The sequence below is a fragment of the Microtus ochrogaster genome, chromosome 7 (assembly GCF_000317375.1).
Source record: "Microtus ochrogaster isolate Prairie Vole_2 chromosome 7, MicOch1.0, whole genome shotgun sequence".
Lineage (NCBI taxonomy): Eukaryota > Metazoa > Chordata > Mammalia > Rodentia > Cricetidae > Microtus > Microtus ochrogaster.
Window position 1 is genome coordinate 65,175,036 of NC_022014.1, and position 15,561 is coordinate 65,190,596.

General features: G+C 45.5%; 1 protein-coding gene across 1 annotated transcript in view; it reads left to right on the forward strand.

Moving 5' to 3' along the window:
- The window catches only part of Coil (coilin), a 12,805-nt gene extending 417 nt beyond the window's left edge, over positions 1–12,388 (forward strand). Inside the window, exons 2-7 of the mRNA XM_005350515.2 lie at positions 2,734–3,838; positions 3,960–4,046; positions 4,303–4,350; positions 6,509–6,578; positions 8,606–8,694; positions 11,296–12,388. Coding sequence (XP_005350572.1) covers positions 2,734–3,838; positions 3,960–4,046; positions 4,303–4,350; positions 6,509–6,578; positions 8,606–8,694; positions 11,296–11,370 — 1,474 coding nt within the window. The 3' untranslated portion in view covers positions 11,371–12,388. The remainder of the gene's footprint in view (positions 1–2,733; positions 3,839–3,959; positions 4,047–4,302; positions 4,351–6,508; positions 6,579–8,605; positions 8,695–11,295) is intronic.
- The last annotated feature ends 3,173 nt before the right edge of the window (positions 12,389–15,561 follow it).

A 15,561-nucleotide genomic window follows, 5' to 3' on the forward strand; every position in this document is an offset into this window, starting at 1 on the left:
CGGGCGGGTGGGGGCGCGCTGGCTGCACTGCGCGGCCACTGCAGAAAGGCACAGGCGCGAGATCCGGAGTAGTCCAGCCGGGATGGAGAATCCTTCCCTCGGGAGCTTCTGAGTCCGGGGCCTCTAGACTCGGAGCAGCTCTGATACTCAAGGGCAGGGCCAGTGCTCACCCCGCCGGGCTCCGTGTGCTGTGAGCATGGTGCAAATGTGCCACAGACACCACCACCCCCCCACCCCCCGTTTGGTTTTTCAAGACAGGGTTTCTCTGGCCTCGAACTCACAAAGATCCACCTGCCTCTGCTTCCTGAGTGCTTATAACGATGTTAATGATGTCCAAAACTACAGTGCAAACGGTTACAAGTAACGGTTGTAGCAAATGACAGGAAAATTCCTCCTAAATGCCGCAGATGAACAACTGCCTCTGGAAAGATGTTACGTCTGTGGGCCTGGGAATGTAGCTCAGTAGTTGAATGAGTGTTTGTCTAGCTAGCAAGCCTGAGGCCTAGAGTCAGTCCAGGGAGCTAGAGAGGTGGGTTGCAATGAGCCTTGCTGATAAATGGTGTAGATCATCATCATCATCATCATCATCATCATCATCATCATCATCTACATGTAAGGGCTGGTGAGATGACTCAGTAGTTACGAGCACTGTCTGCTCTTCTAGAGGATTCTGGTTCAGGGTTTCAGGGTTCAGGTCCCAGCACCTATGTGATAGCTCACTACAGTCCCAGGAAGATCTGACGCCCTCTCCTGGTCTTCATTGATACTGCACACACATGGTGCACAAACATACATGCAGCCAAAACACTCAAACAAGAAAATAATGAATAAAATCTCAAAAAAAAATTTTAAAAAGCCAACTAAATGTAAACGTTTGGGATTTTGTTGTTTGGTTGTTTCTTGCTCCTTACATCTGTCTTCCCCTGACAGATACATTTTGTGTATGTGTGTGTGTATGTGTGTGTGTCTTGTATGCATGTGTGCACATACGCATTGGGTGCATGCATTTGTGTAAATTTATGCAGAGGTTGATAGTTAGTGCCTTTCTCAATTCCGAGTCACCTTATTTTGCTGGCTCCCTGACTGAACCTAGAGCCAGGTTAGGTTGGCCTGGCCAGTGAGCTCCAGGGATCCGCCTGCCTCTGTCCATCTCTGTTTTCCCGGTGCTAAGATCACAGACACACACCAGCACACTCGGGCTCCAAATCTAGGTTCTCATGCTTGAACAGCAGGCGCTCTGCTGACCGAGGCACTGGGGGAGACAGTTTCCTTAGTCCTGTTAATTTTTCCTAGCAGCTCCCTCAGGGAGGGGTGGGGTCTCATCGACACCCCCCTCACATCCAGGTGAAATGTTGAGAGGCCCAGTCCTGTGTAAGCACATTCCCTCCTGTGAGAGCTCCCGAGTGCAACAGCTGTGTCGGGTCAGAAGACATCTTTTTGCTGCATGTCTCCCCGTGATCTTATATTATTCCTTCTCCTCTCCTCTTTGATGTTCCCTGAGCCTCGGAGGGGGTGATATAAAAAGTATGGAATGTGCTGGGCAGTGGTGGTGCATACCTTTAATCCCAGCACTTGGGAGGTAGAGGCAGGCAGACCTCTGAGTTCTAGGCCAGCCTGGTCTACAAAGTGACTTCTAGGACAGGAAGAAGGAAGGAAGGAAGGAAGGAAGGAAGGAAGGAAGGAAGGAAGGAAGGAAGGAAGGAAGGAAGGAAGGAAGGAAGGAAGGAAGGAAGGAAGGAAGGAAGGAAGGGGAAAGGAGAGAGTCATAGCTACCTGCAGCCGAGAGAGCAGAGAGGGGTTGGGTGGACTTGTGTCCTTTATTCAGTCTTGAGACTTCAGTGGGAATGTCATCCAGAAACTCAGAGACATCATGGATGCAGTGTCTGAGCTGAGCACCCTGTTGCCTTGCCAGGTTGATATAAACTTAACCATTACAAACTATCATGGAGCATGTGGGTGACTATAACTATTCAGAATCTAAGCAGGAATAGGAAAACACTTTATTTTTAAGCGCTTTATTAACATGTAGTTAATGCACATATTTGTAGTGTACAGTGTGTCATTTCAGGGTATGTATATATAATATGTAATGATTAGATCAGAATTGATTGTAATTTCTGTTTCTTCATACTGTTTCTTTGATGATGGGGTCATTAAAAGTCCTCTCTCAGACATGCCTTTAATCCCATCACTCAGGTAGCAGAGGCAGGGAAATCTCTGAGTTTAAGGCCAGCCTGGTCTACATAGTGAGTTCAAGCCACACAATACTACTAGTGAGAGAGAGAGAGACAGAGACAGAGACAGAGACACACACACACAGAGAGAAAGAGAGAGAGAGAGAGAGAGAGAGAGAGAGAGAGAGAGAGGAAAGGAAAAAGGGAAATCCTCTCTTGTGGTCTTTGGGGCTGGTTGGTCAGTGTCCACCACTGTTGCCTGTGCTGCAGAGGAACATTAGAATTTAGTCTTTCTGTGTATATGCACGTCTTACCTTCCCTTACCACCTCCTTAGGTTCCTATTCTAGTTTCTTCTTCTTTGAGATCTTTTCTTTTAAAGTCTTAATATAAATGCACACATGTGGCATTTGTCTTCGTGTAGCTGATTTACATTAGAGTCGTGCCATGTGGATCATTTTGCAGAGTCTTTCACCCCTCAGCCGTGTGCCGGTCCGCAGTCCTGGCACACGTAACTGCCTCCTGTAGCTGTGATTGCTAGCCTCTCTCTTCTTTCGACAGGGTTAAATTAGAAGACGGAGGACTCCCTGAGAGTCTCATAGTAAGCAATGGGGGCGACTCCCACTTTCCACTCAGAAAAGCAAAGAAGCGGACTTTGAAGTTGGTGGAGGATGAAGAAACGGACCTGGGTTACAAGTGCTCAAAGAAGCAGTGGAAAAAGCAAGAGGAAAGCAGCCACAATGACAAGGCCTTGGACCTGGAGACAAAGCCTGTTCAGGATGAAGTGGGGAGGAAAAGCAAGAGAAAAAGCAAAGTGACAGGCACCCCGGAAGAGGAGGAGGAAGAGGCCAGAAAGAAGTCACCAAAAAGAAAGGAGAAATGTGAACCTAAGAAGCAGACCAAGGCCGCCAAGTCTCCCAAAACACAGGCACCCAAGGAGTGGAACTGTGGCTCACCCAAGGGCTCCCCCAAGGGCTCCCCCAAAGGCTCCCCCAGAAGCAGCATCACTAAAACCCGGAGAAAAAGCAGTGCAGGGCCAAAAGGGAGCCCAGGCTACCTGTCAGACTCGGATTCCTCTCCAGAGTCTGTCAGCGATGACCACTGCAGCATCACAGTGCAGGGGCTCACCTTTTCAGAGAAACTCACAGCTGAGCTGTTGAAAGATGGACCATCTACAAAAACTGCAGCTGCCAGCAGACAGTCCTCAAAGGCCGCCTTTCCCTTCAGCTCTAGCAAGAGCAAGGCCACCAGAACCTCGTCATCTAGTTCAGACTCGAGTTCAGAGTCGGAAGACCAGTTTGTGGTGTCCAAGAACATCTCTGAGGGCGCCTCGGACTTCTTAAAGACAGCTGGCCTCTTTGCAGGGCAAGGGTGTCCAGGGCTCACGTTGCAGACGCCGGGTGTCACGGGATGGAAGCCTTCTGACTCAAGCAGAGGCAGACAAGCTTCTGGTCCTCCTTCCAGTGTACCCGTCCCCACCAGTTTGGGAAGAGGCTGGGGACGAGGAGAGGACTTATTGTTTGGGAAGGGACTGAGGGGTCGGGGTGTACGGGGCCGAGGTCGAGGCCGCGGGCATGCTATCTCCTGCATCTTAAATAGAAGTTCTGAGAGTCAGAAGCAGAAGCAGTTAAATGACATCCTAACAAATTCATCCACCGTGATCCAGGTAAGTATTTACCGTGTGTGAGTTGGTCTCCTCTGTTCCCCATGGAGTGTATCTCAGCTCTGTGGCATGGCATGGGTTCTGCTTTTCTCTCCAGTAACGAAGTCACGTGACTGTTTTCCAGAATCCTGTAGAGACACACAAGAAGGACTATAGTCTGTTGCCACTGTTGGCAGCTGCCCCTCAAGTCGGCGAAAAGATTGCATTTAAGGTATATGTTAAAACAGCACCAGCTCTAACAAAGGCAAGATTCCCCCCCCCACAACACACAAAGCTTACTTACTGAGTCTTACTAAGTAATGGTCTCCAGAAACTGTCTGCCGATGTCAGAAGTCATGGTGGGGCCCCAGGTGGGTGGGAGTGTGCGCCTCTTCATGGCCCCTGTTCCTGGGGTAGGAGGGAGCGGCCCCAGGAGGGTGAGGGTCTAAGGGGCAGTGTGAACCTGTAGGATTTGTCTTCTTTTTTAGCTTCTGGAGCTCACATCGGACTACTCTCCAGATGTCTCTGACTACAAGGTAAGGCTGTCTCTACGAACATCATAAAGTCGGCTGGTTCTGCAGGCTGCACCTGTTGTCCAAGTTATTCAGGAGGCTGAGGCAGGGAATGGTTTGAGCCTAGGAGGTCACAGCTAGGCTGGGCAATATAGTGAGCCTGCACCTCTTGAAAAACAGAGAAAATTAAACTGTCACCATGTCAGAAACTTGTCCAGTGTAGCAGCACCCTCCTTTAATCCTGGCACCCAGGAGGCTGAGGCAGGAGAATTTTAAGTCTGAAGTGAACTGGGCTTACATAGAGAGATCTGTTTCAAATATTTTTAAATAGATGGAGTATGGGCCTGGAGAGATGGCTCAGTGGTTAAGAGCACTGGCTGCTTTTCCAAAGGTCCTGAGTTCAATTCCTAGCAACTACATCATGGCTCCCAACCATCTATAATTTGATCTGATACCCTCTTCTGGTGTGCAGGCTTATATGCAAATAGAGTACTCATATATAAAAAAATAATTAAATCTTTTTTAAAAAAATGAAGTGTTGATATATTTGAATAATACTTGCATGGATAATATAGGCACTTTTGGTAAATAATGTCATAAAAGAGGATGAGGTTCTGTGGACGTTTGCAAGGGTCACTGTCGACAGGGTTAAGTTAGAAGATGGAGGACTCCCTGAGAGTCTCATAGTAAGCAATGGGGGCAAGAAGAAAACAGGGTGAGAATGATGAGCTCACCTGGAGCACAGGGGCTGTTGTGCTGCTGAGGGCCAAACTCAGGGCCTGTCTCAAAAATAAATAAATAAGTAAATAAAAAGCCCCACTGGCCTGCTCCCAGAGAACCAGAGTAGGTACTGAGTGGTGGGGCTGGAGAGGTAGCTCAGCATGAAGAAGTGCTTGCATGCTTTTTTTAGAAAGGACTCATGTTAGCCGGGCAGTGATGGGCGCCTTTATAATCTCAGCATTCAGGAGGCAGAGGCAGGTGGATCTCTGTGCGTTGGAGGCCAGCCCAGTCTACAAGTCAAGTTCCAGGTCAGCCAGGACTTTTACACAAAGTAAACTTGTCTTACAAAGCAACAACAAAAAGCTCATTGGTTAGCCTCAGTATGTGGCCCCACAGCTGGCTCACCATTGCCACCCATATGGGCAGGGCAATGGGTCCTCTTTTTAAGTTTTTGTTTGTTTGCTTTTTGAGACCAGGTTTCTTTGTGTAGCCCTGACTGTCTTGTCTTGGAACTTGTTCTGTAGACCAGACTAGCTTCGAACTAGAACTCAGAGATTTGTCTGACTCTACCTCCCAAATGCAGGGATTAAAGGGAGCACCACCATGCCCAGTTTAAGTTTTTTTTTATGAGTTATTTTTATTTTATGTGCACTGGTGTTTGATATGTTTCTGCCAATGCAAAAGTCCAGATCAGACCAGATTAAAAGCAGATAAATGCAGGTTTATTGGGTGTAGCTCTCAGATGAGGTCACCGGACCAGAGAAGTCATGTGCCTGAACTAAGGTAGGGAGGTTTTATAGATGAGGGTTAATGGCATGCCAGCCAGGTGTTGGGATTGTACCCAAGTATGGTCAGAAAACAAGCCCCCGGGTGGGCACTTGGGTGGGCTGGTCATGTCAGAAAGGCAGATTGCATCAGCTACCAGAAATGGGTAATTGGGCTTTTGGCGCAATTTTTTTGTTGAGAAGTTTCTCAGTGCCCGTGGTGGGGTGGGGTGCTGGGTAAGTATGAAGGACCAGGTTTCCTAGCAACGTGCCTTCCTGTCCCTGCTGGGGGCGGGGCTATGCATAGGGTTTAGAGTGGCCCCTGCAGTGCTAGGAACTCAAGCACTGCTGTTTCTGTGTCGCTCTCCCAATGAAAGCTGTGATGCTGGTCCTCGCTTGGCTTGAACACATTGCTTTAGCCTGCCTTCCTCCTTTCACCCCATCAATTTTGGTGACCTGTTATAATTGTTTTCCTTTTGTCAGCTGCTGTATGTATCCATCAGTCATGACTAACGTTTATCTATTTTATCTTTAACGATATTTCAGTATATTCAGGCAGAATTGCTTCTTTCTATTCCCCTACATGTTGATTTGTTGAGATAAATTTATATTACAAAAAATAATTTTACTGTCTACTTGCTTAGTGTCCTTTAGTGCTTTACGTGGAGATTTTTGACTTGGTCTTTTATTTTTGGAAGGAAGGAAAAATTCTAAGCCACGACCCAGAGACCCAGCAAGTGGAAATAGAAGTCCTCTCATCCCTACCAGGTGCGTCTTTAGAGGCAGGTGTGGTGCGCTAGCCTCCATCCCACAGTGCCTTCTGAGCAGTCTCACAACAGAGCTGTGCCCTCCCTTGGCCTCCACTCGCCTGGCCCCAGGATAAGTACCGTTCTCTGACCTCCACCACCTGTCAGCACTCTGTAGCCCTGGGAACCTGTGCACCTCCTCCTTGGATGCAGACTTTGGACTGCTTGTTTTTTGTTTGTTTGGTTGATTGGTTGGGTTTTGTTGTTGTTGTTTGTTTGTTTCTCTGTGTAACAGCCCTAGCTGTCCTGGAACTAGCTCTTGTAGACCAGGTTGGCCTCGAACTCACAAGTCCTGGGATTAGAGGCGTGCATTACCACCGCCCTGCTGGCTGGTTGTTCTTATCACTGTCATACACTTTGACAGGAGATTATAAGTATTGGTGAATGTGAATTGCAAGAACAGTTTTGGAAACCTAAACTGAATGCTTAGTTAGGGAGGTTACAAGAAAACTGCAATTCAACTGTTTGAATAGATCAGCTATAAAAGATCAAAAGGAAACTCAGCAATGGTGTTTGCCTTTAATCCAGCCTTTGGGAGGCAGAGGCAGGTGGATCTCTGTGAATTCAAGCCAGCCTCATCTACAAAGTAAGTTCCACGACAGTCAGAGCTACACAGAGAAATCCTGTCTCTAAAACAACAAGAGAGAGAGAGAGAGAAACAAAGTTATCAGAGCTGAGCTGCTGCGTGGTATTAGGAGCTCAGAGGATCTGAGCTTTGAAGGGAGCATGCCTATCCACAAGGCACAGAATGACGTGTGGAAGCTGCAGGAGGCAAGTATCCACCCACGCACAAAGAGGTAGACGCTTTTGTTTTCTCTGCCTGCTCTTCTAGATCCAAGTACACGTTATGTGTTTTATAGGTTTTTTTTTTTAATTTAATTTCTTTATACAGTAAAGATGTTTAAAGTTTGGGGGTTTTGTTATTGTGTTTGTTTTAATTTCAGTTTTTTGGGTTTTGTTTTTGGAGAATTTCATACATGAGACTGTATTCACATCATTTTTACCCATCTTCCACCTTCCACCCCCTCTAATTTCTCCTGTGTCCTGTCCCCCCACTCCCAGTTTTTTCTTAAAACATGTATTGTGTGTGTGTGTGTGTGTGTGTATGTGTGTATTTAGGCATGCACTAGTCAAGAGAACTTGCAAGAATTAATTCTTCTGTCCACCGCGTGGGTCCTGGGGACCACACTCAAGTCCTGGGCTTGTGCAGCAAGCACTTTTGTTTGCCGAGCCCTTTCGCTGCACTTCCTCCCCATGTTTTGAGCTGGAGTCTCGTAGATCCCTGTGTAGAACTTGCTCTGTAGCCAGTGATGACCTTGAACTTCTGAGTTTCCTCCTGAGTGCTAGGATTACAGATGACCACAACCATGCCTGGTTTTATGGGGTGCTGGGAATTGGACCCCAGGCTTTATGCATGCTAGATAAACACAATGCCAACTGAGCTGCATCCCTGGTGAGATTTTCAATGTTTTGATGATTTTTTTTTTTTTCTGAGACAAGGTTTCTCTATGAAACAGTTCTGTCTGTCCTGGAACTTGCTCTGTAGACCAGGCTGGCCTCAAATTCTGTTTGTATGGTTTTAGCTTGTATGATCATTTTTCTGATCCCATATTATTGTGCAAGGCTGAAACCTGCTCATGTTTCTGAGTTTAGACATACATGATTTTTTGAAAACATCAGCATCCCATACCTTCCCTTGTTAAACAAAGATTATCTTTGGGGATTATTTTGTGGTTGCACATTTTGTATTGGATGTACTCTGGGTTTTTCAAACCCGTGTCATTCTGATGAAGGGATGCTTATCTCTGATGAATGATAAGAAAATCCTGTTGCTGGCACAGGCCGTGTCTTATAAAGCAGTATACCACACTTTCCTGTATGTCCCCAGCCTTTACATGAGTTTCCCAGTGATTGGAAATTCTCATGGGGGAACATTTTAACCATGGAGATATATATATGACTTACTGTCCTTCTACCCTCTGGTTTCAGCTGTGAAAGAACCTGGGAAGTTTGATTTGGTCTATCACAATGAAAACGGAACCGAGGTGGTGGAGTATGCCGTGACACAGGAGAGGCGGGTAGGCAAGCTGCTCTTAAAACTTTTGACTGATGGGGGGAGGGGGCGGAGTGTGAAAGGTGACATTTCAGCTTCCTGAACTGCTTGTGTTAAAACCCTGGAGGATCGGGGCTCTGGGGCATTTAATCTTCCTGTGGAATAGCAAACAAGTGACAAGTTCCAAAACAGGGTGCTACCACGGACCTCCCAGAGCCCACATGACAACACACACACCTTGTATAAAAGCATAGTGCTTGCTGAAAATCCTACTTGTGTAGGTTCCCGTAGGAAAGAGGCGTATGTCAGACTTTATATTACCAAATACCCTGAGAGCCATTGCTGTAGCTTCAGCTTAACCACGTGACCAAACTCAGCTCAAGAAGAAATATGAACTCAGAAACCTCTGTCATCACAAGTTGTTACTGTCCCTCAGGTTCCCCAGTCCCGGCCTAAATGGCATAGATGGCATACAGAATGACATCACGTGGTGATTCTGCCCTCTGATACTTTATGTTAATGTTAAATTACACTTATTATTGTGTGTGCATATGCCACCACATGCATGGGAAGGTCAGAGCCAACTTTCAATTGTCTGTTCTTGCCTTCCACCATGTTGATCCTGGGGATTGAACTCAGGATGTCAGGCTTGGCAGCAGGCACCTTCACCTACTGAGCCATCTTGCCAGCCCTCATGTACGGGACAGAGCACATGGTCTCTGTGTTTCCCTGTGTTCAGAGCTAGCAGTCAGTTGCTGGCAGTAGCTCCTTGGCAGCTTGATTATAGTTAAGAATGCTTCCTCTCTGTACTCATATTTGAAACATTTTGCTTATTTTGCCATTATATATATTTCAGTGCTGAAAATTCTTGTTTTGTCTGAACTGTTAAGCCTGTAGAGACCCAACCAGACTGTGTTTTAAGATAGAAGAGCCTCTTAGGATTTCTTCCTAGAAACATATTCTTAGGGTTTGTGAAAGTATCATCTCCTATACTTTTTTTGTTTGGTTATTCTTTTTTGCTTGTTTGTTTGTTTGTTTTATTTTGTTTTTTGGGTTTCTTTGTAGCTTTGGAGCCTGTCCTGAAACTTGCTCTGTAGACCATGCTGGCCTTGAACCACCTGTCTCTGTCTCCCAAGTGCTGGGATTAAAGGCTTCATCTCCTATACTTCTATGTTTGCAATATTTTTTACAATTTTTGTTGAACTATGTTCCTAGAAAAATTGCTAGCAGCCGGGCAGTGGTGGCGCACGCCTTTAATCCCAGCACTCGGGAGGCAGAGGCAGGCGGATCTCTGTGAGTTCAAGACCAGCCTGGTCTACAAGAGCTAGTTCCAGGACAGGCTCCAAAACCACAGAGAAACCCTGTCTCGAAAAACCACCAAAAAAAAAAAAAAAATTGCTAGCAGAAAACCTGTAGTTTTTCTTTTTTGACACTAGATGGCTCTCATCACTCACCCTTACCCAGTGCTTGGGGCGTCTCTCTTGGTAAATTGTGCGGTAGTTCCTGTCTTAGGCAGACTAGGGTAAGTTAACTAGAGAGTGGCCCAGAAAGGTGATCAGCCATCTCATGCTGGCCATTAGGCCCCATCTAGCCCTCAGAGCCACCTCTCTATTGTCGAAGGCCAGCCTCACCAAAAATGCCCTTTTCCAGAGTGGAGGCGTGGGAATTTAGAACTATAGGAAAGAATAGGAAGATGCGAACAAAAATAATAAAACATAGAAACATGTAGGATAGGATCAGGAGGGAATTTTTCAGTGAGTACTAAAAATTCACCCGTGTTTAATTTCCAAATGGTTAATATATTCCTGCCCTCAAAAGGTAGGAGTGAGACAAAAGACTGCATTAACACACACACTGAAACTCAAGGGCTACGTTCCTTGCTCATTGCCTAGACTCACGCCCTAGATACTCCAGGCAAACCGTTTCCTGGGTGGAATCCCAAGTTATTTCCATAAAGAGAACTAGAACTTAGTTGGATCCTTAGACTTTTGTTTTATGTAAGGAACCAACTACTTCCCTATTTCAGCACAAGGGCTGGCAACTAGCCACACCTGTGGATGATAGTCTTGAGTGAGCAGAACTCGATTTACATATAGGTGGATCTTTGCTTGAGGTAGAAGCACAACAACCTCGAATGAACTAAAAACCAGTTCCAACTCTCTGACCTTTGGTCTCTTTGGGCCTCCACAGTCTATAAGGCAAATCCTTTTTTTTTTTTGGTTTTTTGAGGCAGGGTTTCTCTGTAGCTTTAGAGCCTGTCCTGGAACTAGCGCTTGTAGACCAGGCTGGTCTTGAACTCATGGAGATTCACCTGTCCACCCGTCTCTGCCTCCCAAGAGCTAGGATTAAAGGTGTGCACCACCACCGCCTGGCTAAGGCAAATCCTTCTGATACCTCGTAGCAGCCTTCTCATCACCCAGACTCGACCCTAAACCAAAGGCTGAAATATGTTTAATGTAAAACTTAGCTGCATTTTGAGTAACTAAACTCAGCTCACTAGTATTGAAATTATTATTATTCAACCATTCTGCACAGAAATTTATTTAACTAATCTCCGATTTATAGCTGCAGATCTCTGTGATGTCAAAATGAGTTGGTTAAATGGGTGTTTTGTGCTTTTCCACAGATCACTGTACTCTGGAAAGAATTGATTGATCCGAGACTGATTATTGACTCCTCAAGTAGTATCTCAAGTAAATAGGGTGTCTCCACATAACCTCCAACCTCGTGGCCTCGCATTCCATAAGAATTGTTTGTGACCGTGGCCATAGCCTGAAGTTTCAAAAAGAAGATCAACTATCGTTTGGACTTTCTGTTATCTTCCCTTTACCATATTAGAAAAAGAATCTACCTCACCATTTAGAGTAACATGGGTGTTCGTTCGTAGACCTTTATTTCCCTCAGCTAAATTCAGTAGCGCCATTGAAAACTGCCCTGTGGGCAGACCAATATGGCAGTGTGCTTGCTCTCTTCCACCTCTGGCCCGCCAGTAGCAATCGTCAGTAGTTTACAGTACACATGTGAGATCGTGCTGTGCATCTTGTGTTTTTTTTTTCTATAGGGTCACATTTGAAATACTAAGGCATGTTTCTTGACCTAATTTTTTCACATGTGAATCGCTCTGTAAGCGCAGGGCGTCTCATGCATTCCGAGCATTTTATGCTCATCATCCTCAAGACCTGGGGGAGGTGGGTTCAGTGCAGAGGATGAGTTAAGGAACCTTTCACACTTTTCCAACGGTAAAATACAGGATCCCCAGGGCCCTGTGTGGAAAGCAGAGGCAAGACAACTGTGTTGTATTGCCTGGAAGACAGCAGGCCTCCTACTGCCAGAGGCTGGCCATGAACCTCAGACCGGCGGCAGGTGGCTTTGCCACAGGATGCCAGGAGCCTGGCTCAGCATGCTGAAGCGAGGATCTTGAACAGAAATTTTCTTTTCTGTTACCACTCAGCAAAGCTAAAGGCTGAATAAAAAACTGGGAAATTGCCGGGCGGTGGTGGCGCACGCCTTTAATCCCAGCACTTGGGAGGCAGAGGCAGGTGGATCTCTGTGAGTTCGAGGCCAGCCTACAGAGCAAGTCCCAGGACAGGCTCTTAAAAGCTACAGAGAGACCCTGTCTTGAAAAAACAAAAAAAACCCTGTGAAAATTGCTTTCTTTTAACAAAAACTTGGATCCCTCCTTCAGCTTTGCAGATTTTTAAATAAAATCATATTGAACTCAATTTCCAGGCTGAGTTAGCATGTTTGAGTCCTTCAAGAAGTCTTATTGGTTTATAATCATTTTCATAACACGGCGGTTTACTTTACACCTGGGAGGCCAAAGATAAGAAGTTTATAAGTTCAGGAACAGCCTGGGCTGCATAGCAAGATAGTGTCTCAAAAAGAGTTTTCATCATTTGCTTTTTGACTCAAGTCTGCTGTCAAAAGTGTGGTTTAGCCAAGTTCCGTATGATCTGGAAGCTGTTGGATCAGTGAAGATGCTGTTCATTTAATCTGCAGAATGTCAAAGTGTGTTTGCGAATGTATACGTTTTACTCTAGGAGGGCAGCTCAGCCCTAAGTGGGGGGGACTTCAGCTGTGGGGCTCTTTGTAGCACACTGTTACCAGGACTTGGAAACAGATTGAGATAAGTAGTCAGTATTGGCTGGGCCCACAAGTGTTGACCGGGTGTGTTTATCAGCGTATGAATTGCCCTGCTCTCTATACTGGTAAATAGAGTGCACAGAAACATGATAAAATCAGTTTAGGGTTCATAAGCTGCCTTCTGAAAAACACAAGAGTTTAGAAAAAAAACACTCGGGAGGCAGAGGCAGGCAGATCTCTGTGAGTTCGAGGCCAGCCTGGTCTACAAGAACTAGTTCCAGGACAGGTTCCAAAGCTACAGAGAAACCCTGTCTCGAAAAACAAAAAACAAAAAAACAACAACAAAAACAAAACAACCCACCAATCTTTTGCTTTATTTGTATATACACAGCCATGTGTGGACCTGGGTCCCCTGTGAAGTATTTGTGTGTTTTCTTTATAAAGGACTGGAAAAACAACATACTGCTTTTACAGAGACCTGAGCTAATTCTCACCATGTGTCCGATGCCTTGAGCACCAACTCATCCCCCCACACAAACACACAATTTAAGTCTTTAACATACACACAAAATCTTTAAAAAGTAAAAAATAATTTTTGACACAGGGTCTAGCTATGCAGCCCCAGCTGGCCTGGAACTCTTGCATTGTAGACCAAACTGGCCTCAAATTCACAGAGATCTGCTTGCCTCTGCCTCCTAAACTCTGGGATTAAAGATGTGAACCATCATGCCTGACTGAAAATAAAATCTTTCAAAAATCAAAATAAGGGGGAAAGGAATAGGATAGTGGAGACCTCTGGCCTTTTTTTTTTTTTTTTTTTTTTTTTTTGACTTTTTCGACAGGGGTTTCCTCTGTAGTTTTGGAGCCTGTCCTAGGACTCACTTCGTAAACCAGGCTCCAGGCTGACCTCAAACTCACAGAGATCCACCTGCCTCTGGAAGAGCAACCAGTGCTCTTAACTACGGAGCCATACCACCAGCTCCCAAATTTTTTTTTTAATGTGGATGGATGCTTTGTTTTCATGTATGCCTGTGCATTGTGTGCATGTGCTGTGCCCACAGAGGCCGGAAGAGGGCGCAGTATCTCTTGGGACTGGCATTACAGACAGTTGTGAGCTGCCATGCGGGTGCTGGGAATTGAACTCCAAGTTCACTGCAAGAGCAACAAGTGCTCTTAACCTCTGAGTTAACTCTCCAGCTCCAAATTCTGAATATTGTTACAGCATCTGGAGAGCCTGAATTCACAGAGCTGGAGAGATGGATGGATGGCTCAGCTTTTAAGAGCATCTGTAACTCCAGTTCCAGGAAATCCAATGCCATCTTCTGACCTGCACGGGCACAAAGTATACATGTGGTGCACATACATGCAGGCAGAATAATCATATGCATAAAATAAACCTGAACATTGTTAAAAGAAATCAAATTCACAATTCAAAGCTTTATCTTGGAGAAAATTCCAGACCAAGATATTTTCCATCAAACATTGACGAAGCACAAGCTCTTTCAGAATAAAGGGCATTTTCAAGTCACATTAATGAAGATAGCACCTATGACCCACAGTAAGCATTGTGTCCTCTGGACACCCATGTGTTAAAGGTTTGCATCCACAAGGTGGTGCTGTTGAGAGGCGGGAACTATGAAGGCCTGCTGAGGGAGGGTGCTCTATCCTGACAAGCTCTCTGACTACCAGGCATTCCTGACACAATGTGCTTCTACATCACAGATTCAAAGCAAAGGGACCAACTGATCATGAAGTAGAACCCCGAACAAAGGAGTCAAGGTTCACCCTTTCCTGTTATTCTGTCATCTCTTGCATTTCATCACCATGATGAGATACTAACCCCACATCTGTAAAAATATTAGCAAATCCTGACTGTGGTTGTAGTTCAATCTAGTGCTTGCCTAAAACATACAGAGCCCTAGGTTACAACCACAACCCTCATAAACTGGGCGTGGGGATACATGTCTATAATTAGTACTTTGGAGGTGGAGGCAGGAAGATCAGGTGTTCAAGGAGAGAGAGGAGGAAGGAGGAAGGAAGAAAAAAAGGAAGAAGAAGAGGGGGAGAAAGAGAGAGAAAGAAAAAGAAATAAAGAGAGAGAGAGAAAGAGAGAGAGAGAAAGAAAGAAAGAAAGAAAGAAAGAAAGAAAGAAAGAAAGAGTTTGCAAGATGGTCCATCGGGTAAAGGTGATGCAGCCACGCCTGACAGCCTGAGTTTTGTCCATGGGATCCACATGGTCAAAGAGGAGAACCTTCTCCCTCAAGTTGTTCTCTGACCTTTGCATGCATGCTGTGGCCTGCTCATACTGTAACAAGGACACACTCTTGTGAGCATACACACACACATGCACACACACATTAAAAATTTAAAGACAACGATTAGCAAATCAAATCCAGCAATATATAAAACGATAATATTTCACTCCTTTTGGTTGTTCCAGGAGTGTGTGTTTACATTCAATTTGTGCGACTCGTCCCACTTGCCAGGTGAGGTAGAAAAGGCAGCCCTTAAGTCTTGACCAAGCAAATGAGAGTTCCTCGATCAAAACACAGTTTGGGAATAAAACAATAGCTTGGCTAGAACTCTTTACACTTATTTTTTGGTTAGGAATAACTTCAGTGGAAGCAGGAGGAATTAGAGGTGAACCTGGGCTACATAATGAGAGTTTTCTTTTTCAAAATCTGGGGAGGGTGGGAGTTTGTTTTTAAATGTTTTGGGGGGGCTGGAGAGATGGCTCAGTGGTTAAGAGCATTGCCTGCTCTTCCAAAGGTCCTGAGTTCAATTCCCAGCAACCACATGGTGGCTCACA